This window comes from Myotis yumanensis, unplaced genomic scaffold, assembly GCF_028538775.1.
Source record: "Myotis yumanensis isolate MYYU_CA2020_CCGP unplaced genomic scaffold, mMyoYum1.0.hap1 SCAF_3, whole genome shotgun sequence".
Taxonomy (NCBI): Eukaryota; Metazoa; Chordata; class Mammalia; order Chiroptera; family Vespertilionidae; genus Myotis; species Myotis yumanensis.
This window is the reverse complement of record NW_027223754.1, coordinates 26,193,919-26,221,883: the sequence shown is the minus strand read 5'-3', so window position 1 is coordinate 26,221,883 and position 27,965 is coordinate 26,193,919. Positions and strand designations below refer to the sequence as shown.

Sequence of the window (27,965 nt, the reverse complement as noted above, 5' to 3'; positions counted from 1 at the left end):
AACACCATTTCAAATCCACTGTGCTATTCACCCCAGCCTCTGAAAAGCCAGATGGCTCCAAAATTAAACCTTCTGAGATTATACACAAATTTTCTGTCTTTTGATCACAAATTGCTTTGTCATAAGCCTCTTGTCCATCGCCCTTTGCTTGAGTTTCCACAGACATCACATCATTTCTTACTCAGCTGATGGGATCTCAGTGGTCCGTGTTCTTCTGCCCCATCCCTGTGCCCACTCTAGAGATAAGATGTCCCCACTAGTGACGCATTCTGCCCATCCTGGGATGGGTGGGGGAGTCCTCGCCTCAGAAATAGTGCCAGGCTGAGCAAGCTCTGTACGAATGCTTTCTTCTGGTTTCCCTGCGCCCACTTTGTCTCCGTGTTATCTGGGCCTGGGTTTTATTTCCCTTCCTTGAAAGCAAAGGGCTTTGATACAATTTTGCCAGGATGTGATTTCACCAAGATCTATTCTCATCCCCCTCACCCCACCCCCCACCCCGCCCCCACTGCAATCCCTTGACTAAAATCAAGGCTCCCATTGTGTTCCTATTAACCTCCCTCCATCCACCTCCTCCTTCTCAGGCTGGCCCAGAATCCCCCGAGTCTGAAAGGAAAACGACCTCACATTCCGTGGGAACACAGAGGCCCCAGCATGCGTGCTGGCACCAGGGATCCACTGGTGTGAGTCATTTGGGAGTATTTCAGCAATGCTCAGGGGCACCTGTTGGTGACCTGCACACCCATCCTCTCAATCTCCTGCTCTCGGCCCACCCCTCTCTTAAAACCTCAGGTTTACTGATCACATTTGTGTTCTAAGTGGTGGTTAAAAACCGAAGGGAATGAGTTTGGCAAGGTGGCATTGTAGGTGACCTGACAGGTGGTGGGGAAGGATTCTCCCTATCCCTCTCCTTGATCTCCCCAGCGGTCACTGCCCAGCCTTAGGAGCCAATACCCAGACTGCAGTCTCCGTGTGATCTAAGGAGTTAAGTGCGATCGCTCAGGTGCAAATCACCCTCTCCAGGAGTTCAAGTTAAAGTCTCATTACCACCACCACCCCTGCACTCCTGCTGAACCAAAATGCCGGAGAAAGCCCCAGCCCCTCACCGTGGCATACCATGTCACAGAAAAATAGACACGTCTCCGTGGGACAGGGCCGCCCTCTTATCTGATGTCCGGTCTCCAATGCTCTGTAGCTAACTGGCCCCCTATTTCCCTTTTTCTAATAATGGCCATTGGCAGAACTACATCTTGATAAAAACATGGAAAAAACAGTTTGACTTTGGTTACAACTGCCATGTTTTCCAACCTCAAAATCAGCTCTCATTGCTTCACAAATATGAGCACATTTAGAATCAGAATAGATGAAATCTGGCCTCTCCTAGAATAGCTGCTTGTCCCACAATGTCCTCTGCCCTCCACCTGTCCCTTCTCCTGGCATCCTTTCTCTTACTCCTCGCTCACAATACCTGGTCTCAGCTAGACATCAACCAGTAACAACACATGCCACTTACTGTGATGAGCCACTTACTGTGATCTCACGCACATTGTGTCTAATTCACACGTGACCTGCAGATGCGAAAGCTCAGCGTAACTGAAAAACTCGCCTGAGCTCACGTCCCTCATGACTGATAGAGCTGATTCAAGCCTAAGCCTTGCCCCACACTGCACTGCTTTTATCAGTCATCTGTTAACAAGTCAAACAGGTTATCTGTTTCCAGGAGCATTTACATTAAAGAGCCAACTCCAGCACACTGAGCCGCTTCCATCAGTTTAAGGGATGGATCGATGGCAGTGACAGAATTTCAGCTCAGCACCCCCTCCCTCCACCCCCCCTCCCTCCACCTGAATTCCACTCAGGGAATGCTGCAGCTGAGATGACCTCAGTGATCACTGATTCACTTTACAGAGAAGCGAAATGATTTTCCTCATAATCACAGAACTGGGAGTGGCAGGGCAGGTGCCTGATGAAGCAGATTCTAGGCTGGGGCACTTTCCACTGCAGGTGCCTGCCCTTAAATGCCCCCAAACACTCCAACCCTGGCATTTCCTCTGCCCAGAGGGCAGCTGGTCCACCTGGCCAGTCCTTCCAACCTCTTGTGTCCAGAGGGGCGGAGTTACAGCTGGAGATTCCAGAAGAACCCCTCGGCCTCCTCAGTGTGTATTTCTTTAGAATTGTGAAGACCTCTTTTCATGATAAAGGCGTAGAGCCTGCGGATCCTGAGAGTCCCTTTTACGTCATTGAGACTAGGATTCTAAAAAATAAAGATGACTCTTAGGGTCCTGTCCAACTCCCAAATTGTTGTATTCGATGACATCAGGACTGTGAATAATCAGGCTGGCCCGGAGCCAGGATGGGCTACGCAGCTTCCATCCTGAACTTCCTCCCCCTCTTTATGAAAACAGGCCCGCCCTGTTTGGCTCCCTCCTGGCCCTGTCCACTGGGCATCCTCCTGCTGCAGAGAAGCCCGCCCACCCGGGGCCACCGACCCCACCCCCTGCCTTGAAATTTAAAGGAGGCTGGAGCTGTGCAGAGATTGGCGCTGAGGTCCTGCTAGAGTCCGGACCGACAAGAAAGCCTTTCCAGGAGGCAAGCAAGGCAAGGAGTGGAGGTAGGTTGAATTCTGTGCCTCGCTGTCCAGCGGCTCCTCTTCTCTCTCCTAAAAGTCTTTCTGGCAAACTAAGCCAATTCAAGGAATGCCTGAGTCAGGGACTGACTTTGTGCTCCAGACAAAAAGAGGATTAGCTAGCGACTGCACCCAAAGGAGATTTCTAATTGAATCTGCATTTAATTGGGATAGGCTGGAGTGTTTGGGGCAGGGAAAGAGAGAGAGAAGAGGAGGGGTTATTTCTTGGGTAAGAAATCTCCGCTTGCAGAGTAAAGGGGAATGTGAAAAGAATTACACAGAAATGCTCTGAATAGACAACAGGAGCACCTCATGACTAACAGGCAAGAACTGTAAAATCAGCTGCCAGCGGGCCACTTGGGGTGGGAGCGGGGATGTCTGGCTAGGCAGCCTCCCTCAAGGAGCCCACGGGGAAACTGAGGCTGGGGACGGCGCGGAGAGTGGCATTTCCAGAGCACGATTAGGTGGGAAGTGCTGGGAAAGAGGAGGAGGGGGCTTTCAGAGAAAGGCCTCTGAGCTCCCCCTTCCCCCGCCATCCCCACTGGACCAGAGAAGCTCCGTTTTCTGGCTTTTTGCCCAGCGTGCAAATGTGAGGTCCTCTTTAAGGAGTTTTCAATTACAGAGAAAAAAATCACAGCAACGTCCTTTATTCCTAAAGCACTCTGCGGGAAGCATATCCAGTCTCTAGATTTGCACTGTTATTATCTTTATTTTCTTAACCTCACAGGGCAGGAGGGAGGGGAGGAGGGAGGCAGAGAGGAAAACATGCTGAGCTCCCAGGTAACTAATGACGATCTCAAGTGCAAAGCAGTGTGGTAAGGACCAAGCTGGAATAATGACGGCAGTCTCCTGCAGCCGATTGATGACAGAAAAACATTACATGTGTGTGTCTATTTACAAGCCCATGAAGAAATTCTGCAAATACAGCTGTTAAGTGGAGTTCCCTCAAAAGGACTTCCTAGCAATTTTAGTCTGGAGGCAGGAAGACTCAGGCTGGGATCTGGACACTATCTTGTCCAGAATCAATAGATGACGATCAGAGTGAGCGGCTGGGTGAGAGCTTCCTGTACGAGCAGAGTCAGACTCCAGGCCCTGGCGGGGATGCGGTAAAGATTGAAATAGAAAGAGCTCCATCCCATCCATCCATTTACTAGTATTTTACCTAAAATGTCTGAGACACCAGCCTCCAATCTCTGGGTCTAGGTACCCAAATGGCTCTGTCTCTGTCCAGACTCCCCAAGACCATCTCAGAAGACGTTGTGAAGCCTCTGGTCAGATTCTCCCACTGTCTGTGCTATTCTCAGTTGCTTCATCACAGTCTGGGATATGGGATGTAGGGAGTAGCTGAGGAACTGCAACGATGCAGTTATGAGTTTGTGCTCATTGACGCAGAACTCTAGGACTTTTATTTCCTTGGGGCCTAACATGCTGATGAGCAGAGCTGATGGTCAGTACATTTCAAACTATCATAACAGACAGTGCGGCCATAGCTTTGGTGGTGTGACGTAAAGGGATCAGGGCCATCTAAGGCTTTTGTAAATGAGGGATGGGAACCCCAGAGGAACTGGAGAAACTTATTGTCCAGATGAGGCCTGTTACTGACCTGCAACAGGCGTGTTCCTGGTCATGGGATTTATAGCAGCCCGAGGGGTCACTAGGTGAGGATCATCCTGTGGAAGGAACAGTGCTAGCTTCAGGGCTGGAGATTATTTTCGGTCAGACGGCTCTAGTGGCAACATGGTTCAAAGCAATGATGGTGGGCTTAGCGCCAGTCAAACTTCAAATTCCATATACTACGCTGAGATCCCGAGTATCTAGTTGCAAGGAAAAATCCGGGTGCTGATTGTCTGGCATTGTGCATCTGCAGCCTCAGAATGAAATGTCCATTTCCTGTGATTTTTCAGCTCCATCCTGAGAAGATGGCTAGTATGAACAATGAGTGAGCAGAACACTCTGCGTATGTACTCCTTCTTTGGGACATTGCTTTGCATGGAGAAAAATTCTGTTCATAGTTTCAGATTGTAAACCTCATCCTCGTCAACCAGCTCACAAAACCATGTGATGAGTGTCAAATCAAATCAGATTAAAAAAGTGAGAATGATTTAGACTCAGAGATAGAGCTAGAAAGAATCTTAGAGATCATCCTCCCTAGTCCAGCCACATGGTTTTGGCTTAGTTGTCTACCTACGTATAAGGACAACGTGTTTTCTTAGTGATATTTTGTATATTTTATGTACACTCTCCTGCTGGGAAATAGACTTCTGTAGAAGAGGGTAGGAAAACAGATAAACCTCTTCATCACCTGAAAATTAAGACTTATGACAGAAGGCAACATGAACCAGGTACTGGGCACACAATAGGCATTTCATAAATATTTTTTGAAGGAATAACTCAGGCGAGTTCTGGTACTGATCATGATTACCCAGGAAATGCTAACCAGCTGTATGCATAGAACTAATACAGTTGAGTCTCCTTAGCAGCTGACAGCACTATCCATGCCAAAGGCCATGACCCAGAAAGTACCTCGTGGCCAACAGGCCCAGCTGAGGTGTGCAGGATGACTATGTGATGCTCCTGACCTGTACACCAGTGGCTTGGAGAGGTCTGTTTGGGAAATGACCTACAAGACCTGATTCCACCTGTAGCCTCTGGTCACTTCAAGGTCAGGTTGAACCCAGATCCTGGAATACCTTTATATTATGAGCCTTTTCTGTTTATTGTGTAGCCACAAATATTCCATTAACTTACAACTAGGCGTTAGGGGATCCAAATTGAACTCCTTCCCCCAAGGCCCCAACATCCTTAGCATCTTGGGCCTTCCAAACCACCCTTCCTTCTAGGGGCACCCTGAAAGGGAGACCCTGGGGTGTGTGAATTATGTTCTTTTGCCCAGAGAAAGGTGTTGCGCTGAAGAGAAAGAGGCTCTGGTTGCTTCTGGCTATTGTTCTGGGCCCCAAGCAATGGGCCCATCTCTCCCAGTGGCTTGGAGAGGGCTGTTTGGGGATATACTCTGTCAAGAAACACCCTGCTTCATTGCCTGGCTCACTCCTTCTTGTATTCAATCAACAGCTTACATAGTATCCATTCCAGAAAGCTTACCCTGACCAGCCCCTGACCCCCTGCCTCAACAAAAGTGAGCTAGACCCCCTCCTCCACAATCCAGTAGGACCCCTTCTTCTTCTGCATATCTACCTTCCATCCCCCCAACCCCCCTGCATATCACAGCACAGATCACACTCTTACTATGATTGTCTAGTTGTTACTTGTCTGTCCCCTTCCTAAACTGTGAGTTGTTGAGGACAGAATATATGTGTCTTTATACCATGAGCCTCTGCCTAGTGCATGGTTGGTGCTCAATAAATGTTTGATGGTGAATACAGAGATTGAGCAAGTCATCAGAGAGTGAGTAAGTCATCGCCTACGAATTCAAGAAAGGAAGAAATTAGATTTGAGATCAAGATGGATGGGATGGGGATCTGATAGACACAGGGCGATGGTACATAAGGAGGTTCTCAAGCCCCTTTGTTAGGCATCTTTGCATGAGCAGTTTGACATCAGCTGAGTTTCTTGAAGGTAGGGGACAGGGACTGGTTGGTGAAGCTAAACCCAGTGACCTACTATGAATAATCTAAAAGAGAACTTCTCTGCTGGCTGTTCACATTTTGTCATGTTCACAAAAAAGAGAAACTTGTTTAGTTTTGCTCATTGTGGCAAGAGCCAGTGCCTGCCACCTGGGCTACAGAGAGAAAAAGAAGGCTTTTCTGTATTTTTTTGTTTGTTTGTTTTTCTGGGAAGCTCTGGTTTCCTCATGTTTCGCATGTAACGCCTCTGGTTGTCAAACATTCGTGTGTTCTGCATCAGATGGGCCTTATCAATAGCGAGAGTCTAGCCTTCCAGCTGTCTTAGCCGCTAATTCCGGCTTCTCTCAACAATCACTCAGGCATGTGTGGTGTAAATAGGCCTGGGAAAGGCAAATAAAAACACAGATTAAAGACAGGATAAAAAGCACCACCCCACATGCAGGAAATAATGGCTCCTGTTGATACTGATCTGTACACATAGATAAAGGGCATGATTCTCTCCATTGTAAAGCATCTGGCTGCAAGTCATCACAAGATGTGCAAACGATCTAGGAAACAGTACTCAGGATTAACACATGAACACGATGAGGACCCCATAGAGCTTGGTGTCCCTTCTACCTTGGCAGCTTCTAGTTACTGTTCCAGAGAGAAGCTGTAAACTTAGGTGCTCCCACTTCTGAAGGACAGTAAGCAGTTTACCCTACTGTGCAACAGCCATTAGTAGGGGCTTTACCTGCTGCTTCTCTATTGCCGTAACAGTGCGGCAAGGTGGGCATGGCTAGCCCTGTAGGAAAACCAGGAAGCTCCACACAGCCTGTAAGGGGTCAGTGGAGTTTGAAGTTAAGACTCTAGAGCAGCGGTTCTCAACCTGTGGGTCGAGACCCCTTTGGGGGGTCGAACAACCCTTTCACATGGGGTCGCCTAAGACCATCGGAAAACACATATATAATTACATATGGTTTTGTGATTAATCACTATGCTTTAATTATGTTCAATTTGTAACAATGAAATTGGGGTCACCACAACATGAGGAACTGTATTAAAGGGTCGCAGCATTAGGAAGGTTGAGAACCACTGCTCTAGAGGCTGTGCTCCTCACATGCGGACATGCTGCTCCTCTCAAACAGCAACTTTGTCCACATGAAAAATGTGACAATCCAGCCTCCGGATACAGTAGGAGTAGTGGAGAGAGTGTTGGGTTTTGGATATTAGATCTGGGTATCCTGCGTTTGAGTCTTGACACCACCTCTAACAAGGTGTGTCACCTAAGGGCCAAGCCCCTTATTCCTTATGTTTTGTTTGTTTTTAAAATATATATATTTTTTTATTGATTTCAGAGATGAAGGGAGATGGAGAGAGAGAGAGAAACATCAATGATGAGAGAGAATCATTGATCGGCTGCCTCCTACACACCCCCTACTGGGTATCGAGCCCACAACCCGGGCATGTGCCCTGATCTGGAATTGAACCTGGGACTCTTCGGTCTGCAGGCTGGACTCTCTATCCACTGAGCCAAACCAGCTAGGATCCTTATTCCTTTTTGAAGCTCAGTTCTCTCATCCACAGAAACAAAATAATCTTGCCTTAAATCAGGGGTAGGGAACGTCTAGCCCACAGGTCTTATAAGGCCTGTGAAATCATTTTGTCTGGCCCTGCTAAGGCATTAGGGGTGAATTAATTAAATGGTTGACCAAATATAGCAGGCTAATTTTTTAAAATACATTTTTATTGATTTCAGAGCATCAGGGAGAGGGAGAGAGAGATAGAAATACCAATGATAAGAGAGAATCATTGATTGGCTACCTCCTGCATGCCCCACACTGGGGATAGAGCCTGCAACCTGGACATGTGCCCTGACCGGGAATCAAACCGTAACCTCCTGGTTCACATGTTGACACTCAATCACTGAGCCATGCCAGCTGGGCTAGCAGGCTAAATTTTAAGTTAATAATTTTGTATGACTCTCGAATGATGTTATGAATATCCAAATGGCCCTTGGCAGAAAACATGGTTGCCCACCCCTGCCTTAAATAATTCAATGGGCCCTGACCAGTTTGGCTCAGTGGATAGAGCGTCGGCCTGTGGACTCAAGAGTCCCAGGTTCAATTCCGGTCAAGGGCATGTACCTTGGTTGCGGGCACATCCCCAGTAGGGGGTGTGCAGGAGGCAACTGATCAATGTTTCTCATCGATGTTTCTAACTCTCTATCCCTCTCCCTTCCTCTCTGTAAAAAATCAATGAAATATATTTAAAAAAATAATTCAATGGATGTAAAAGGGTTTTCTAAACTATCTGGCATTAATCCAGACATTTCTCAAAAATATACTCCAACATCACTTTCATGTGAGGCCAGTAAAATGCGGACGAATTTCGGTAATGATACAATGAAAGCTTCTGATCACTTTGCTTGGTTCATGTGTGTTGAAATCTGGAGGTTATCTGAAGAAATATCAAATTATTACGCATTTAATTACCATGCAGTGATGTTTGCTTTAGGGAGTGGAAGGAACAGGAGGAACTGCCCTCATTGCTTAACAGGAGGCTCTTTTAGATTAACATTAGATCGAGCGCTTTGTTTAGATCCAGACTTTGGGGTTAACATTTTATTGCACTGACTAATTGAATTCGCTTTTGCCAGCTGAACTTTGTTGTTGTTTTTGCAAGGATCCAAGTTCATTAGGAAAGGGTTTTGTTTTTGTTTTTGTTTGTGTGCGCACTTGCGCGTGCGTGTGTGCGTGCGTGCGTGCGTGTGTGTGTGTGTGTGTGTGTGTTTATGGTAGGAGAAGGCAGATGGACTTCTATTTTCCTAGACCCACGAACGACACTCCCTTGGTTCCCCCAAATCACTAGAATTACCTGGCAGAGGGTGGGATATTGAGGAGATGACAATGCTCAGTATAGCTTTTTGTGAGTAGCCAGGTTAATAGCACCTGACTTAGACTCAGTTCCTTATGCCTATATTTTCAAGATGCTTTGGAGAGAATTCTACCCTGGTGATTGAATGGCGATGCGGCAGGGTTCTGTTCTATTGACTCGTTGGAATGATGGAATTAAATAATAGACAGACTCTTCCTCTCTTATCTCCCAGTTACAAAGAGGTCTGTTTAAAAAGAGAGAAAATGAGTTTTGGCACATAGAAAATTACCTTTTCTTATATTTTTTTATTGATTTTTTTACAGAGAGGAAGGGAGAGGGATAGAGAGTTAGAAACATCGATGAGAGAGAAACATCGATCAGCTGCCTCCTGCACACCCCCTACTGGGGATGTGCCCACAACCAACGTACATGCCCTTGACCAGAATTGAACCTGGTACCCTTCAGTCTGCAGGCCAATGCTCTATCCACTGAGCCAAACCTGTTAGGGCAGAAAATGACCTTTTTTAAAGGTTAAGAATTGCTTCCATGATGGCAGTTTTTGAAACTGATTTCTATTCTGAGAGCATGGTCTCTATAAAATGCAGAACCTGTATAAATGGGACCAGAGCTACCAGGCTAGTGGCTCCTGTCCCAGCCTCTGACTCTGGCTCAGACAATAGTGAGCTTTTGTGGGAGCTCACCCCCTTCTCCGAGTCCTGGTTCCTCCTCCCATCTCACCTCACCTCTTGTCCTTACTCTGGTGGCATGCCTTTGCTGTTCCAAGAAGTTCTGACCATTTCTTTTCTAATTTGTTGGCATCCATTCTGGGCCATGGTGGTTAGAGGGAGAGGGGGGTGGAGGGAGGGTGTTTTTGGTTTTATAGCCATGAGTCATTCTCGGGTATTTGGGACTCTTACAGGCTGACTTTCTCTTACTCAGACTTCCAGAGAGAAACACAATAATAACTCCAAAATTTCCTTTGCCAAAGATTCAGATTGCAAACCTTGCACACGGCATTAAATTCGATCAGAGTATCTATTTGCTTTTGTCTTTCCCTTGCAATTTCCATCTCTCTCTACCTAGCTTGTGTGTCTGCCTTTTCCTTGTGGGCAAATATGGAAACTAAAATCCTTCAGTTCTATAACAAGTGGGACAATGGCATTGTTTGTAGCTAGAATTAGAGAACTTGACTGAGTGAGTGACTGCATTTGTACAGTTCCTTTACTGCAAATCACTTTATAGCAGGTGGTTGAGTGTTTAAATAAAAGTACTTACACCCATTTGTAAGTGTTTTACAGTTTACACAACATGTGTACACTCATTCTGTCATTTGTTCTCACAACAGAAACCATACAATGTTAGCCCTGGAGGAAACCTTGAGAGTCCAGCCCACTGCGTTTTGCATTCCTGGGAATAGATCCTATGTCTCAAAATATAGATGCTTTGGAAGAACAGCATATTGATTTTTATTCAGTCATTTTAACTTTACGTGAATGAGCATGTCAGCTCCTTTATGGAGAGCAGATTTCTCTGGGGGAAGATGAAGAAGGTAGGAGGAGGATGGAGGGAAAGAGTAAAGCAAAGCGGGTATAAAGGCACCGAGGACAACACGTCCCTGCTGTCCCCCAGGTCCTTCCTCTAGCTGTCCTGCTGCCACTTCAATGACTTCACCCAGTCCAGACTCAAACAATTATGAGCTCAGTGTTCATTTCCGCAGGGGTAACATGGGGGAATGCTGATGGATGAGCACCACCCATCCATCAGCATTCCCCCATGTTTCCCCTGCGGAAATGAACACAGAGTTTCTGGTTGGTGTGATCATTGATTTCTCAGACAGAATGGCACACATCCTGGGCTTGAGGACAGTAACCAGACCACTGTTCCCGCTGTTCCCTAGAGCAGGCATCATTCACACTTGTTCAGAGGGACCAGTGACCGGCGTCACTCCGTCACTGCAGTGGGCGGGACCCAATAGGGCTTCCGGGTGGCAAGGTCAGAGGTGCTGTGGAAGCAGATGAATTGTGGCTGCACATGCAGCATGTGAGCTGTGTCCTGCACAAGGGTGCCTGCCCTTGCATCCTTGAAATCCGGGCCATGCTTTATTTGCTGAGTCATGTGCCCTGTTCTTTCTATTTGCACGGAGTCCTTGTCAACTTGCCAAGCCCGAGTCTGCTGAGTTTCATCTACCAGAGAGGGTGCCTTTTACAAATCGGCAAAAAATCAACTTTGTGTGCCAGGTTGAGCCTGCCAGAGTTGGAGCCTTGGGGCCTTGAGAATGGCAGGCTTTATGGCCATCCCATCACTCCTCTCATACAGTGATTCTTTTTTAAAATAGATTTTTATTGATTTTAGAGAGGGAGAGGGAGAGAGAGATAGAAACATCGATGGTGGGAGAGAATCATTGATTGGCTGCTTCCTGCACGCCCCACACTGGGGATCGAGCCTGCCACCTGGGCATGTGCCCTAACCAGGAATCAACCGTGACCTCCTGGTTCACAGGTCGACACTCAACCACTGAGCCACGCCTGCCGGGCTCATACAATGATTCTTTCAGTGATTCAGAGAGTCCAGTCTAACAAAAGTGAGAGCCCTCGTGGTTTTTCTTCTTTCGTTCCTCTTTCTTTCTTTCTTTCTTTCTTTCTTTCTTTCTTTCTTTCTTTCTTTCTTTCTTTCTTCTTTCTTTCTTTCTTTCTTTCTTTCTTTCTTTCTTTCTTTCTTTCTTTCTTTCTTTCTTTCTTTCCCTTTCTTCCATCCTCCCTCCCTCCCTTCCTCCCTCCTTCCTTCCCTCCCTTCCTCTCTCCCTTCCTCCCTCCCTCCCTTCCCCTTGCTTCCTTGCCTTTTTAGTTCTTTGATTCTGGGAAACCATCAAATACAGCAAAAGGAAGATAACACATTTTTAAAAATCTTTTTTCAGTTATAAAGTGAGCCTCAGAAGGACTTCTTACACTTACTCCTCAAATCTCACTTCCCACCCTGCCCTCGCCATGAGCATCTGGTACTTCTCCCTCTGGTGGGAACCTGGGGTCCACCCAGGTGTGCTGGCATGGGTGCCAGGGGTCCTGGGTCTGAGTCCACGTCTATGGTACTCACTTTCTTCTTTGTCCAGGCATGGCCCAGACCTCTACACCCACCTCTTTTACAAAGGCAAAGCAAGACACGTTTCCCTCCTTTTTCTCATTTTCCTTTGTCTTTAGACCGCGCTGCTTGTCTGCTGGCGGGTGACTCATTTCTTTGTCATTCTCTTACCCCTTCAGCCTGTCCAGCTGCTCTCATTGCCTCTGCACAGTGAGGATGGAGCTATCCCGTTTTGTGTGTGTGTGTGTGTGTGTGTGTGTGTGTGTGTGTGAGACTCATTTGCACTGGATCAGCTCAAGGCTCAGCAAGGCCAAAAGAGGCAGAGGAGGACAAGGACTGATAGAAGACAGAGTCTCTAACTCTCCCAGGAGCAGAAGACAAAAATATGCTCCTCTCCCCCTTATGCTGATTCTATAGTTACGAAAGGGTTTGACATGGTGCAGCTGTCGGAGTGAGTCTTTGCACCCAGCCCTAAGGCAGGCTACTCCTTCCCGGGTTAGTCTCCCTCCCCCCATTTGTCCAGGGAATGCAACAATGTTAATACTTCACTTCCCACTTTGCCATTTCCAACATCTGGACTTGTGTGTTCCATTTAGGAGGATGGTGAGTTCTTGAAATAAAACAGTAACTCGGCAGGCATCCAGAGAAAAGACTAGACCAATCCCTTGGATTTGGGTGGATGAGAATATTGAAAAGACTGGTTGGTTTGGCATGCAAGTTAAGTTCCTTGTTCAGCTGTTGGCTCATTCATTCATTCATTCATTCATTCATTATTTCATTCAGAATTTCTTCATGTTCCGAGAGTTTAGAGGTCTCCTTATCCTCAAGGCTTGGCTAAGACAATAAAGGATGGTACCATCTACAAATATGTGAAAATAATTAAGGTCGGGAAGAAAGGGGGGAATACATTTAAGAAGATCTGTTTTTAAAGGTCATAAGTAATGAGATACCATTAAGAAAGGAAATTTAAAAGGAAGTTGGGGAAATTGTGAGAAGGGGGAAAATTAAGGACAGCTGAGAAAGAAAGTCTGGAGCAGTTCCCTGTGTTCAGAAGGCTTTCTGTGGGCTCCTATGTTAGATGGCCTACTTCTTTCTCCTGAAACCAGTGAATAGTAGTGTGCTTCCTCCTCTAAGAAAGGGGCCCCCAAAGGGCACCGCCCCCCCCCCCCCCGCCACCCCCCCCCCCCCCCTGCCTGAGAGGAGGGCCTTGGGCATGCCAAATCGGAACAAAGGCCCAGATCCTGAGCTTCTTTCTGTTCCTTTCACAATGGGCAAGGGGAGGTGGGGGCGGGGTGTGCTGGTTGGGAAGACTCCCTCTGAGCCCATGGCCTGGGTTTCCTGCCGAGTTCACTGTTGACCTGGCCCTCCTGCCCTCTCCCCAATTCCCCCAGCTCTGGTTTCACTCCCCTGCCTGTCACCAGCATCCTAGGAAGAATCGTTGGGGCATAAAGAGTCTCCCATCACCCCTCTCACCCTTTGTTTTGTGAAAGGAGCCTGGGGCCATGTGAAGGGAATGACACTTCCAACAGGGGAAGTTCTCTGCAAATAAACAAAGAAGGAACCAGAGCCAGAGCCAGGCCAGGAGGAAAGTCCCGTGAGCCTCTAAGGCAGCGGTTCTCAACCTGTGGGTCACGACCCCTTTGGGGGTCGAACGACCCTTTCACAGGGGTCGCCTAAGACCATCGGAAAACACATTTATAATTACATATTGTTTTTGTGATTAATCACTATGCTTTAATTATGTTCAATTTGTAACAATGAAAATACATCCTGCATATCAGATATTTACATTACCATTCATAACAGTAGCAACATTACAGTGATGAAGTAGCAACGAAAATAATTTTATGGTTGGGGGTCACCACAACATGAGGAACTGTATTAAAGGGTCTCGGCATTAGGAAGGTTGAGAACCACTGCTCTAAAGGGACAGGGCACTGAAGATCCTTGGGATGGGGGGAGGGGTGGGACCAAAAGTTGTTGTGACTGGAGGGGAATGAGTCAAGGAAAGAAATTCCCTAATTTAATCCTTAAGGATGAAGGAGCCAGTGGGCCTGCCAGACCACAAAATAACATCCCGACCAAGTAACCTACTTTAAGCTGCTGAGAGCAAGAGCATGGAGAGGCACATGAAAGCCGGGAATTTGGGGTCCAGGAAGATCTGAGCTTCATGACTAAAACCAGATGCCTCTGCTCCTTTCTACAAATCTGTCAGGCCTGTCTGTAAAGAAAGAGACCCACATCCTGACATCCCGATGGAGCGGTGGGGAGGGGGAGGCCTGGCCCAGAGGAGCCTTCTCTTTGTTGGACAAAGAGGCATGGAAGTCATGAGTGGAAGAGCTGAGGCAGTCTGAGGTAGGCTGGCTCTGTGCCAGCAATAAACCCCTATGGTTTCCTCTAAAAAGTCAGGGAGAGGACATTACTGTGGCTCTGTCTAGTCAACCCCAGGGCAGGAATTCACTTCAAGGGAAACCACGCCAGCTCACCGCGGTCCTGGGCTGCCAAGAAGTGCCAGAGATGGTCTCACCCTTCAGCCCACAGAAATCTCCGGACAAAATCGTCTTCCAGCAATCCGTGTCCATCCATGGATGAATGGATAAGCAAACTGCGGTCTATGTAGACAAATATTATTCAGCCTAAAAAGGAAGGAATTTCTGACACATGCTTTGACATGGATGAACCTTGAGAACATTATGCCAAGTGAAATAAGCCAAGCACAAAAGGACAAATGTTGTATGATTCTACTTATATAGGTACCCAGTGCAAAGCCATAGAATGGTGGTTGCTAGGGGAATGGGGAGTTATTGTTTAAATGGGTACAGCGTTTGTTTGGGAAGATGAAGGTCTGCAAACAGACGGCTATGGTGACTGCACAACAGTGTGAATGTGCTTACTGCCATCAAACTGCACTAAAAAATGGTTAAGACGGTAGGTTTGGTGTCTTGTGTATTTTACCACTATATGTAAAACACACACACACACACAGACACACACAATCTTCCAGACACTTGTCAGGGCGTTTCCTGGGGCGAGTGGCCATGATGAAGTTGCAGGTTCTTGACCTTTGTTGTACTCCTTGACCTCTCACATCACATGATTAAGCTTTACCCCCATTCTTCCAGAATCTAAGGGACACTGAAGAAATGATGACTACAATGAAGAGAGAGCTGTTGTGTGTACTGCTGCTTTGTGGAGCAGTCTTCACTCTGCCCAGGCAGGTGGGTGTGCAGTTCACGTCTGTGTGCCTCATCCCTTAGGGCTGTGGTCCCTCCAGGGGCTCCTCAGTGGAGAGGCAAAGGGCCAGAGGGCCAGAGGAGCTGCGAATACACGGCAGCAGGCCCTAGGGGGCAGCAGGCCCTAGGGGGCAGCAGGCCCTAGGCGGCAGCAGGCCCTAGGCACTTATTGTGACTTGAGGGAACAAGTTTTCAATTCTACTCCACTACCTCCGAACACCTTCTTTGGAGCTATTTTTTTAAAATGTGTTAGAATTAATCCATAAAATACTTTCAAAACAATGCAAGTGCTGCAAGCCATAGAAGCAGGCAGGCTGTCCTCCTGCTGCTTACTGTTTCATTGGGATGGAAATGTACAATACGCATGCTCTCTGAAAATATCCAGCAGCAAAGGACGTCATAGAAGGCCAACTGAGCAATACCTGAGCAGCAGGCCTGTACAAGAGAGTCAGAGATGGCTACATAAAGAAATGGGGACTACAGCTCCACTGCTCAATATGGTAGCCACTAACTTCTTGTGACTATTTAAATTTAAACTTAAATAAAATATAAGGTTCAGTTCAGTCACACTAGCCATATTTCAAGAGCTCAGTTCCCACATGGATTCGTGGCTCTATATTGGACAGCACAGGTATTAAACATTTCCATCATTCAGAAAGTTCTTTTGGACAGCGCTAGTCTAGAAGGGGAGGAAGAATTAGACAAGAAGGCAGGAAGTGGACTTTCTCCATGGGGCCAGTTAACCCTAGGGGGAATCTCTGGGCAGGTGGCATCTGATTGGCAGGTGGATGGGTGGTCTTCTGGATTGGCTACCTTTATTCTTAAGACACCCAGCATGTACTGATCCTTTCTCCACCCCTGGTTTCTTTGTAGGAAATCCACAAGCGATTCAGAAGAGGAGCCAGGTCATACAGAGGTGAGATGAAGCTGAGGTGGAAAGGGGTTGATGAAGGTAGGAGGCAGGGTTAGGGCTCAGGGGGATTCAGGCTCTGTCAGGGGATCTATCTTCTATCCCCCACCTTATTACTTAACTATGTGTGAAGGTGAAATGGTACAGGGCAATTCTGCAAAGATGCCTGTGTGGTTCCCCCCATCACTCACTCACATGCACCCAGGTAGCTGAGGCGAGCGAGCCAGGATCTGAGAAGACAGGGTGTGTCCTCAAGGAGCCAGGCTGTCAGTCAGGGAGTCACAAAGCTGGGGGGAGCCTGCGACTCAATGGCCCTGAGTCCTTCAAAAATACTAATGGGCCGAAGCCGGTTTGGCTCAGTGGATAGAGCGTCGGCCTGCGGACTGAAGGGTCCCAGGTTCGATTCCGGTCAAGGGCATGTGCCTGGGTTGCGGGCACATCCCCAGTGGGAGATGTGCAGGAGGCAGCTGATCGATGTTTCTCTCTCATCGATGTTTCTGGCTCTCTGTGTCTCTCCCTTCCTCTCTGTAAGAAATCAATAAAATATATTTTAAAAAAAAAATACTAATGGAAGTAGCACGTTTTCTACACAGATCAAAACACCAATTTTCTTTGTTTGGGTCCCGAAATGCATCATTTCAGTGTGGTAATACTCCTGTGGATCAAAAACTCTGGTAGGCAGTTATATACATGTGTATAGTTTTGATGAATTAAAATGAAAAAAAATAGAGTATTACCTAATACATGTATTTTAATAGATGAGAGTCCATCAGAGAAAAAAAAACAATAAAAGGAGTCTTTGGAGAAAAAATATTAGGTACTTGTTGTCTTCCAGTGGAGAGCAAGGAAGGAATAAAGGATGGATTATCTAGAGAGTGAGGGAGGAATGTTCTCAGTTAAGACTGGAGGTGGACCATCAGTTTTGGTGAGTTGTGCCCTAAGAGGCCAGCCTGTCTTTCGTTACAGTGACCTGCAGAGATGAAAAAACCCAGATGACATATCAGCAGCATGAGTCGTGGCTGCGCCCCCTGCTCAGAAGCAACCGCATAGAATACTGCTGGTGCAACAGCGGCCGGTCGCAGTGCCACTCTGTGCCCGTCAGAAGTACGTAGGGACTTCAAGCCCAGGCTTCGAGCGTCAGCATCCAGGCTCATGGCCCAAACCCTGTCTTGATTGGTCCCCGACACGTTGAAATCTTTAAACAGAGGTTCTGGGCATGATCCGCCTTAGGCAAATGTGAAGGCGTTGAGCAAAAGGAGCAAAGCTGTGACCTCAGGCGAATGCCTTCACTTGCCAAGTTCAGGTTCTTTTCTGTAACATGGGGGGGACAATAGTACGTACCTCATGGTTTGCTGTGAGAATGAAACGAGTTAATGTTGTAAACTGCTTAGAATAGTGCCTGACATGTAGACAGCACCCTTAATATTTTAACTCATGTTGTTCTCGGAGCTACTTTGCAAGTAATTCGGGGTTTCTTCTTTCTGCCTGACAGGTTGCACGGAACCGAGATGCTTCAATGGGGGGACGTGTCGGCAGGCTCTCTATTTCTCAGATTTTGTCTGTCAGTGCCCTGAAGGATTTAGTGGGAAACTCTGTGAAATAGGTGAGTAGTGGGTGGGTGGGTGTGAGAGAGGGACAATTGCCAAATCTACCCGGAAAGGAAATCTACCCTGGTGACAGAGGCAAGGCGGGGAGAGGGGACAGGAAGGGTCATCCAAGGGTCGGTTAGAAAACCGAAGTGCCAGGCCCACTTTGGAGTCTGGCTCTGCCACCCATCAGCTGGGTGAGCCTAGACACCCACTCCACCCCTGCGCTCCAGGAGCGTCTGCAGCCAGCCTGCCTCACTGGTTTGGGGTGATGGCAGCCGCCAATGTGAGACCCCTTTGAGAAACTCAATGAAAGGGGGTCCACGTGTGAGATGTTGTGTTTCCTGCTTTCCCTCAGATGCCAGTGCTACCTGCTACAAGGACCTAGGTGTCACCTACAGGGGCACGTGGAGCACCGCGGAGAGCGGGGCCGAGTGTATCAACTGGAACAGCAGCCTTCTGGCCCGGAAGACCTACAACGGACGGAGGCCAGATGCCAGCAAGCTGGGTCTCGGGAATCACAATTACTGCAGGTGAGAGGGCTGTCTTCCCTACGGAGTAGTTTTTCTCTGGTGAGAAGCTGCTCCATTGGGGATATATAGAGAGAGAGACCGAATTTCTTTTCAACTTTTGCTCTTAAGGCCCTCAACTCATTAGGTGAGGCCCACCCACGTTATCAAAAATAATCTTCTTAAAGCCAACTGATTGTAGATATTAACCACAGCTACAAAATCCCTTCCCAACAACACCAGCCACACTAACACAAAAAACTCACCGTCACAGTCCACCCCTTATCAACTTGGCACACGCACACATCTCCTTAAACCACACTTAATCTCCAAACGAAGACAGTAACTAAGTCATAGTCCTACCTGACATGATACAGCTGTCCTGTGCACAACCCAAACCCCACTCTTTCCCCGGAAGAGGATGCAAAGTCCTTGGGCCTGAGAGGGAAGTTCTGCTTTTAATGCCCCCTGGCTTTCTCTGGCTGATTTTTCAGAAACCCAGACAAAGACTCAAAACCTTGGTGCTATGTGTTCAAGGCAGGGAAGTACGTCCCGGAGTTCTGCAGCACACCCGTCTGCTCCCAGGGTAAGTGCAGCCACCCCACCTTCCCTGGGGGGTCCTGGGGAAGAGAGTCTAGGAGGACAGGTTGACCATCCTTCTACAACCAGAGACGAAGGAGCAGGCTGCGAGTTCACCGTTTGGGCTGCAGAGGGAAGAAAGTCACGAGACTTAGGTCCTCACCCAAGCTTGGCCTCTAGCTCTTGTTGACCTTGAGCTGATTTCTTAACACCTCTGACCCTCAGTTTCCTCATCTACAGAGAAGGTGGGGCTGCCTCAGTGGTTGCCAGTCCTTTTGAGAATGAATGGGGATTCTCCTTTTTTTGATTGCTGGGCCTATTGCTCAATCTCTCTCTCTCTCCATATATATATATATATACTTCCATAAAAGTATATATATATATATATATATATATATATATATATATATACTTTTTTTTAATGTGACAAAATTTCCCAAATTTAAAAAATACTAAGTTACAAAAGGTAATATGAATTCAGCGGTGCTTTCACAAATAATTGTTACTTATCACAATAGCATGAAAAACACGTTTTGAAGTTCTAAATATACGATACAAAATAACGTGCATTCAGTCTCCAACTAATGCTGACACACTTGTGAATTTGAGGACTCTTTACAGCAGTGGTTCTCAACCTTCCTAATGCTGTGACCCTTTAATACAGTTCCTCATGTTGTGGTGACCCCCAACCATAAAATTATTTTCGTTGCTACTTCATAGCTGTAATGTTGCTACTGTTATGAATCATAATGTAAATATCTGATATGCAGGATGTATTTTCATTGTTACAAATTAAACATAATTAAAGCATAGTGATTAATCACAAAAACAATATGTAATTATAAATGTGTTTTCCGATGGTCTTAGGCGACCCCTGTGAAAGGGTCGTTCGACCCCCAAAGGGGTCGCGACCCACAGGTTGAGAACCGCTGCTTTACAGTAATGCTAAAGCATTTGCCCCATCTCCCAGGATCTGGTCTAAATTGGGACTCCCTGGTCTAGATGACCTGAGAGGTCCCTTCCAGTTACACTATTTATTATGTTGGTATATTTTGTGAGTTTCAAATGGGGAGAAAAGAGGGTCAAGTGGGACAAGTAGGTGAAAATAGGCAGCACTCTCTTTCCTTCCCAAGCCCAGCAAATCCTCCAGAGCACGTGCAGGCAAAATCTGAGAAACCAGGGCCTGCTGACATGTCCCTCTATTGAAGTACCTTAGTTCACTGTCAAATATAAACAAGGAAATCCATAATTGCTTTCAAAGCAGCTCCAGAAATAATCACCACTAATTAAACTCAGCACTCTTTCCTGCTGGACCTGAATATACCCTCAGAAGCTCTTTCAACACAGCAATCTAGGAAGCCATCTTCAGTTGATCAAAGTTGGCACACCAGCAGAAAGCTGTTTGCCATCTCTGTGTGAAAGGGCTTGAAGAAGCCCTGGAGGGTGTGGTTCAGTTAGTAGGAGCATTGTCCCGAAAGGTCATGGGTTCGATTCCTGGTCAGGACACCTACCTAGGTGGCAGGTTCGATCCCCATCCCCGGTCAGGGTACATGTGGGAGGTAAGCGATCGATGTTCTCTCTCACATCAATGTTTCTCTTTCTCTCTCTCTCTCTCTCTCTCTCCCTTCCCCGCTCTCTAAAAATCAATGAAAATATCCTTGGGTGAGGATAAACAAAAAGGGCTTGAAGGAAAGAAAAAGGGGAGGTGGGATGCTATCACACCCTTCTCACTGGCAGGCTGGCTGCCTTCAATTCTCCAGGCCAGCGGCTACATTGCAGGCCCTGTCGCAAACTCCAACTTGCCTGTTTTAGCAGTTAATTGGTTTTGTTTCAGTCTGAGATTTCTTCTGTTTCAGAAAAAAATGGGAACTGCTACTTTGGAAAAGGACTAGCATACCGTGGTACGCACAGCCTCACCGTGTCTGGTGCTTCCTGCCTCCCATGGAACGCCATGGTCCTGGTAGGCAAGATTAACACAGCATGGAAGACCAACGCCCAGGCACTGGGCCTGGGCAAACACAATTACTGCCGGTATGTAGCACAAGGTCCGAGGGGCTCAGGTCTATGCAAAGGGCAAGATTGGGGCTGTGGGATGGGAGAAGAGTTGATGCTTAAAGTTATATGAAAGACCTAGTGAGTGGGAAGAAACCATGGCTATTATCTAGTCCAACCCATTCATTTGCTAGAATAACACCTATTATGAAAAGCAAAGTCCACCGGTTTTTCAACCCAAATCCCAAGTTCAAGGTCCTTTCCCATCGCCATTTAGTCCTCAGCTGGTCCGCTCACACATGGCACTGTTATTCCAACGAATTGAAAGAGTTTCTTCACGGCACAGCCCCCAGGCCCTCCCAACGACCCAGGAAGATGAGCATGTCATGTCACTGACGTGAAAGTTGTTTTCCTATGATGGGGTCTGTGACAGAGCCGAGTCCAGAACTCAGGATCCTACTTCCCAGCTCAGTGTTTTTGCCATTGGTTCACTGAGCCCCCTTCCCCTCTTCCATGGCTTGAGATGTGATTGAAAAGGTAATCTAAAACCTTAAACTCCCTTTATCATCTAGGAATCCAGATGGGGATGCCAAACCTTGGTGCCACGTGCTGAAGGACCGCAAGCTGACGTGGGAGTACTGTGACATCCCCCAGTGCTGTAAGGGCGGCCCTTGGCCACCTCCCTTTGCCCAGCCCCACTGCCCTGGCCCTCTTGACCGTTTCCTCTGCCCTTTCCTGTGTCTTCACATCTGTCTGGTTCAGACTGTGAGGCTGTCAGATTCTCAGGAAGGTCAGGCCTTGCTGGGGCGGGAGCTTCCATGACTAAAGCAAGGATGGGGGTTAACACTCTTGGGTAGATATCCGCTTCCCATGCCCAGGAAATTGTCTGAGAATAGATTATTATTACTCAGTTCCTGTGAACACAGATTAGCTACAATGTTCCTCAAGAAACATAGAGTCTAACTGGGCAGGTAAGACACCAATGATCAGTTAACTCACAAGCAAGGTTGTGTGGAGTGAGTCCCCGTGAGTGGTGTCAGTAAGCTTTCTTGGAACCTTGTGGGCTTGGGGGTCTTAAATAGGCTTCGTGCAGATGTAGGATTTTACCTGGGCCTTGAAGTTTGGGTAAGGCTGAGTAGATGGGAAAGATATGGGGCAAACATTCCCTAGGAGGAAGTTGCAATGCTTCGTTATTTCTTAAACCAGGAAGTGGCTGCAGAAAGAAAACTAGAGGCAACGAAGCATAGCAGAAAGATCCCCAGTTATGGGTTTTGGCAGATCTGGGTTCTAATCCAGATGCCATTGTGACCTTGGGCTAAAATTTTTCAGCCTCTGGAGTTCAGTGTTGTGAGGGTCACAGATGGTGTATGTACAGTGTCGGCATGTACCATGTACTCAACAAATGAAAGCTGTGGTTTTTATCACCAGGGGGACTTACACTCCTCTGTGCCAACCTGTAGAGCCAGTAGAAACTCAGGGGTCCCAAGGGAAGAAATCAAGATGGGTGCTCAGGACTTCACCTCAGGACCACAGACCTCATCTCCCTTCTCTGTCCTCTTCTCACCCAGCCACCTGTGGCCTGAGACAGTACAAGCGACCTCAGTTTCGCATTAAAGGAGGACTCTTCTCAGACATCACCTCCCACCCGTGGCAGGCTGCCATCTTTGTCCAGAACAGGAGGTCGCCCGGAGAGAGGTTCTTGTGCGGGGGGATCCTGATCAGCTCCTGCTGGGTCCTGTCCGCTGCCCACTGCTTCCAGGAGAGGTAGGGACGCAGAGGCCCAGCAGCTTTTCCTGCTCTCCTTAGAGGAGACCTCCCAACAGGAAGAATGTCCTAAGGCTGTTTCTCCGTTAGGTTTCCTCCCCACCACCTGAAGGTGGTCTTGGGCAGAACATACCGGCTGGAACCTGGAGTGGAAGAGCAGAAATTTGAAGTCAAAAAATACATCGCTCATAAGGAATTCGATGAAGACACTTACAACAATGACATTGGTAAGATGTCATTATTCTCCCTGCTCCAGTTCAGAACTCCAGACCGCCACACACACACACACACACACACACACACACACACCCCACACACACACACACACACACACACACACACCCCACACACACACACGTGCACACAGGTGCACTCGCACCCCTCCTTCCAAACCCTCGCCCTCTCCCTCACCTTCCTCCCCCAAAATCAGAAGCAGCTCTACACACAGCGTTTTCTCTCCCTCGCTCTCCCTCCCAGCACTGCTGCAGCTGAAATCGGATTCGCTCCAGTGCGCCCAGGAGACTGGCTCTGTCCGCATCGTCTGTCTCCCGGAAGCCGACCTGCAGCTGCCCGACTGGATGGAGTGTGAGCTTTCTGGCTACGGCAAGCACGAGGCGTGTAAGTGGAAGGAAGTCACGGCCCATCCTGCCTGTCTGCAGGACAGCAGGGGCTGCAGCCATTGACCAGACAGAGGAGAAAGTGGTCATGAGAGTGGTTCCCGCCCCGGGCAGGCATTGATGCTGTGTCAGTGTGGGCAAGTCCCCTGAGGTGAAGTCCTGAGCACCCATCGTGGGCCTTCCCTACCTCACAGGGTCACTGAATAGGTCTGAATAGTACCAGTGCTTTGAAGAGCTTCAGATTTCAAGAAGGTTCTCACAAGAGTGCAGACAGTAATTAAGGGTATGGATCTTGGACTACAGCCCATTGACCTGAGCTCAAATCCTCACTCTGCTCCTCGCTAGCAGTGTGACTCTTGCTTGGATCCATATGTTACAGTGCTCCAAGCCTCAGTTTCCTCGTTGGTGAGATGGGGACAGAACTAGCTACCTCCTTGGTTACGATGATCAAATGAGATATTAGGTTAAACCAGTGGTTCTCACCTGGGGTGATGTTGTCCCCCAGGAGGCACTTGGCAATGTCTGATGGCATTTTCGATTATTACAATTCAGGATGGAGGTGTATCCTGGCATTTAGTGGGGAGGAGCCAGGGATGCTGCCAAACATCTCCATGCACAGGACAGCCCCTCACAAAAATGATCTTCAGGTCTATATGGCCATAGTGCTGCTATTGGGAAACCCTGGATAAAACTCTAGAAAATCGTTGTTTTTATAGGGCAAAACAGTAACATATTGGCCGTGTCCCAGGACTCAACCTAAGATGTGTAAAAGCTTGATACATCTTAGCAATTATTAGGAGAGTTGGCTTTCTCCTTCCAAAAGATTGACAACTTTCCCTAAAATCATAAGATGCTTTCCCTCCTCTCTTTTCAGCTTCTCCTTTCTACTCTGAGCGGCTGAAGGAAGGGCATGTCAGGCTGTATCCCTCCGACCGCTGCACGTCTCAGTATTTATCTAACAAAACCGTCACGAGCAACATGCTATGTGCTGGAGACACGCGCAGTGGAGGGAACCAAGCAAACCTGCACGATGCCTGCCAGGTAAACATGAGCGCCTCTCCATACTCCGAGCCCACCCCAGGGTAAAAGTGTCCCTTGGCCATCAGGTTCTTAACCATGGGACACCCTCCAGCCAGCAGGGAGTGATTTCATCTCAGTGAGGCGCTGGGGATTCTGCATGAGGGCCTCTGAGAGTGAAGCAACCGGAGAAAGATCAAAGTTACCCAAACATAAGAAATCTGAGCTATAGGAAATTTCCCCGGCGTCTGCACAGGAAACTCCACCTAGTACAGGATTTCCTGTAAACCCCAAGCAATTAATTGGCCATTGGAGTGATGGATAAAGCAAAACAAATTAAGAAATTCTTGACGTACGTAGGTACTGGAGGATCGTAGTCTGCTTTGTAGCAGGGGAAGGAAGAATGGCAACTCGCTGGGAAGTAGGATAGAGATGATTTGTGAAAAACGAGGTTTAAAAACTCACTCAGTCCAATAACCTGGAAAAGGAAACCATGTCAGGCTCTCTGTGTTGGCATCCTTATTGGGGTCAGTACTTCTGTTTTATGATAACAAGACACTGGCCCATGGAACACAGGCCAGCCTGTGTATTATGACCCAAATTAGAGCCAAGGATCTGTTATTGATGAGACATGTTCATGCCTGCAGTGTGTCAGGCTGACCACTGAGAGGAGGGGTGCGAGGGGTGCCAAGAGAAGGAAGGCCAGGCTCTTGCCTGGGAGACTTGGTGGACTCTTTGTGAACCCCTTGTTCCTTGACAGCCTTTGGTCTCTTTTTGAAGAGTTTCTTCAGAACTCTTCATTGTACCACCTCGCTCAACACTCACATAAGGTTGTCTGCAAAGTGAAACCATGATTATTTGCAAGCTTCAAGTTCAAAACCAAAAATCATTTTGATTCAGCAAGACAACAGCAGCAGTTACCAGGAGTTTTATTGAATCTCATACATTGTTCTCAAGAGCTTTTCAAGCTTTCTTCCAATCAATTCCCAGAACAATCTCATCAAGTAGGTAGTATTATCTCTCTTATACTGATAAGAGAGGTACTTCAGATGCACAGTTAGCCCAAGGCCACACAACTGGGTGGAGTTAAAACCAGGGCTGAGGCCTGAAATGTCTGAGCAATTATCTCAGAAATTTACTTTACAATATAGATACAGTCTAATCCTCTTAGAGGATCAAGATCATGGAGATAAAAGTTTTCCTCTGTGAACTAAGTACTATGAAGAGTACAATCGTAACACTACAAATATTAACCCTAACCCCCACCTAAAGCAGTTTTTGCAAACAACTAACCTGTTCTCCTTTTGCAGGGTGACTCAGGAGGGCCCTTGGTGTGTATGAAGGACAACCACATGACTTTGGTTGGCATCATCAGTTGGGGTCTTGGCTGTGGGCAGAAAGATGTTCCAGGTGTATACACCAAGGTTACTAATTACCTAAACTGGATTCAAGACAACATGCGCCCATAACCAAGAACACCCAGTTCCCTGGCATCATGGCAGACCTCACCTTCCTCCACTTCCGAAGACACACCAAGACGGTGCTCCTTCACACGGATTTCTCCTTGAGCCATCACACCGTACCAGTGGGGGGAGAACCAGTAGAAGAGGGGAGAGGATATATTTTCATAGGTACTTCCCTCTTTGGAAGTTTTCCGGGATTAAGGTCTGATATCAGAATGTATTCTGTGAGATGGAAAGACAGATAAATGCCAACCCCTCCCAGAACACTACCATCCAGGGCAAATAGGTAGAACAAAAGCCTAACCACCTAATCTATCCATGCGAACAGCTTTGGAAGTGGGACCACAGAGAAAAAGGCATGTCTCTGTAATAAAAAAACAGCTAGATCCTTCAGGAAAGAAATATTGCATTAGAAACAGAATGTCTATCTATAGTCACAAGGAAGCCGAGCAGAGGCCTGGGCCTCCTAAGGCCAGAGCATGTTCTTCAAACCATCCTTTAAATCAAGTATTTGGCTACCCCCTTTCTCCACTCTATAGCTCTTGGAGGGAATTCCTTTTGTGTACAGTGTAAATGTTTTTTTTCTTTATAATAGAAGGATTGTACCATTTTAATAACTGATCATCTAGACGATAGCATATTTATGTCAGTTCATCGTAGTGTTTACTTTCTGTTGCCACAATTTTGTATTATACTGTACTAAAATAATAAAATCAAATTTATTTTTCACATATTTTCCCGGAGTGGAATAGTTGTTATATATGCAGTATCACACAGATGATTTGTTCATGTTCACTTTTTTAAATCATGTGCAATGTTTTCTTTCATTCATTCAACAAATAGAGAATACTTGCTGTATACAAGGCAATGTGCTAGGGGCTGTCGATAGTAAAAAGGGGACAAATGAACTATTTAGAGAAATAACAAGGTAGAACAGAGATGGACCACAAAACGGCAGAAAGAAACTTTTCCTGGAATTCAGTTGCAGGAGGGATTGGGGAATCTTAAAGAAAAAAATAGAATTAGGTAGGGCTTTCAAAAATTGGGCAAGATTTGGACTGGTAGAGGGGTGTGGGAAAGGCATTCTGAGCCAAGGAATATCAGTGCATGAAGTAGTAAAGATCTAGCAAAAAGGCAGTGGGAGCATGGGGAGGAATTGAGTTCAATAGTTGGAAGTGAAGTTCATAAAGAATGTAGGTTGGGATTTAGATTATGGGGACTTTGAATGCCAAAGTGAGCCTGGACTTAATTTTGTAGGCAACAGGGAGCCACTGAGGCCTTAGCTCAAGGGAAGTGATGAACTAAGCATGCCTCAGGAATATTAAGTAAGTGTGGTTGGGGAGACAGCAGACACAGAAGGTAAGGAGGCTCCCTGGACAGCAATCACAGAACTAGAAAGGAGCAATGAAGGAATAAGAAGAACCTAAGTATGACCTGCTAACTAACATGCGGCGTCCCAACTGTTGGCTCAGACTAGATTACAGTGATGGGAACCTATGACACGTGTGTCAGAGGTGACACACAAACTCATTTTTTTTGGTTGATTTTTCTTTGTTAAATGGCATTTAAATATATAAAATAAATATCAAAAATATAAGTCTTTGTTTTACTATGGTTGCAAATATCAAAAAATTTCTATATGTGACACGGCATCAGAGTTAAGTTAGGGTTTTTCAAAATGCTGGCACGCCGAGCTCAAAAGGTTCACCATCACTGGACTAGAAGCTAATATTTGGGCCATTTCCCCCCCATTCTACTTGGCTTTCCTGTTCATCAGGAAGAATTAACTCCCAGACCAGTCCACACAGGTTATGCTTACGGAATGCTGCTTTCTGCTTCTCTTAGACTCCTTATATAACCCCTACACCTGGCTGCTGCCCAGCAGGCATCACTGACGCCCCAGATCCAAGAATAAATCTGCTGATGCAATGCTTCCTGCTGTGTATATGCTGACAGCTTCTTGGAGGCAAAAAAGGTGGTTGTAGTTGTCTCTCACGATGTTGTAAGATTGCTCAGTTTGGGGTTCTCAGAAGAAATGTAGTTTTAACTCATGGAAGAAAGATACCCTGTAAGGCCCAAGAGCTGGATTCAGGGATGGGGGTGGGGGGTGGGGAGCGCAAGGTGCAGAATCCAACTTCCCTGAAATGCTGAAGTCCCTGG

General features: G+C 47.0%; 1 protein-coding gene across 1 annotated transcript; it reads left to right on the top strand.

Moving 5' to 3' along the window:
* The first annotated feature begins 2,499 nt into the window (after window positions 1–2,499).
* PLAT (plasminogen activator, tissue type) lies at window positions 2,500–26,538 on the top strand. Its single transcript, XM_070408470.1, has 14 exons — window positions 2,500–2,608; window positions 15,258–15,353; window positions 16,242–16,284; window positions 17,245–17,382; window positions 17,771–17,881; window positions 18,223–18,397; window positions 18,868–18,959; window positions 20,809–20,983; window positions 21,517–21,602; window positions 22,513–22,708; window positions 22,799–22,935; window positions 23,186–23,326; window positions 24,200–24,366; window positions 25,653–26,538. Exons 2-14 carry the CDS (start codon window positions 15,279–15,281, stop codon window positions 25,809–25,811), a joined length of 1,695 nt encoding a protein of 564 aa, XP_070264571.1. The 5' UTR covers window positions 2,500–2,608; window positions 15,258–15,278; the 3' UTR covers window positions 25,812–26,538.
* Window positions 26,539–27,965: the final 1,427 nt, after the last annotated feature.

What these genes read in the sequence shown, in the direction of transcription:
- PLAT (XM_070408470.1), top strand. Translation starts at nt 15,279, where the DNA reads ATGATGACTACAATGAAGAGAGAGCTGTTGTGTGTACTGCTGCTTTGT. An exon ending in TGGGAAACTCTGTGAAATAG is followed by an intron (nt 17,882 to 18,222) that starts GTGAGTAGTGGG and finishes GCTTTCCCTCAG; the next exon opens with ATGCCAGTGCTACCTGCTAC. An exon ending in GGCAAACACAATTACTGCCG is followed by an intron (nt 20,984 to 21,516) that starts GTATGTAGCACA and finishes TTTATCATCTAG; the next exon opens with GAATCCAGATGGGGATGCCA.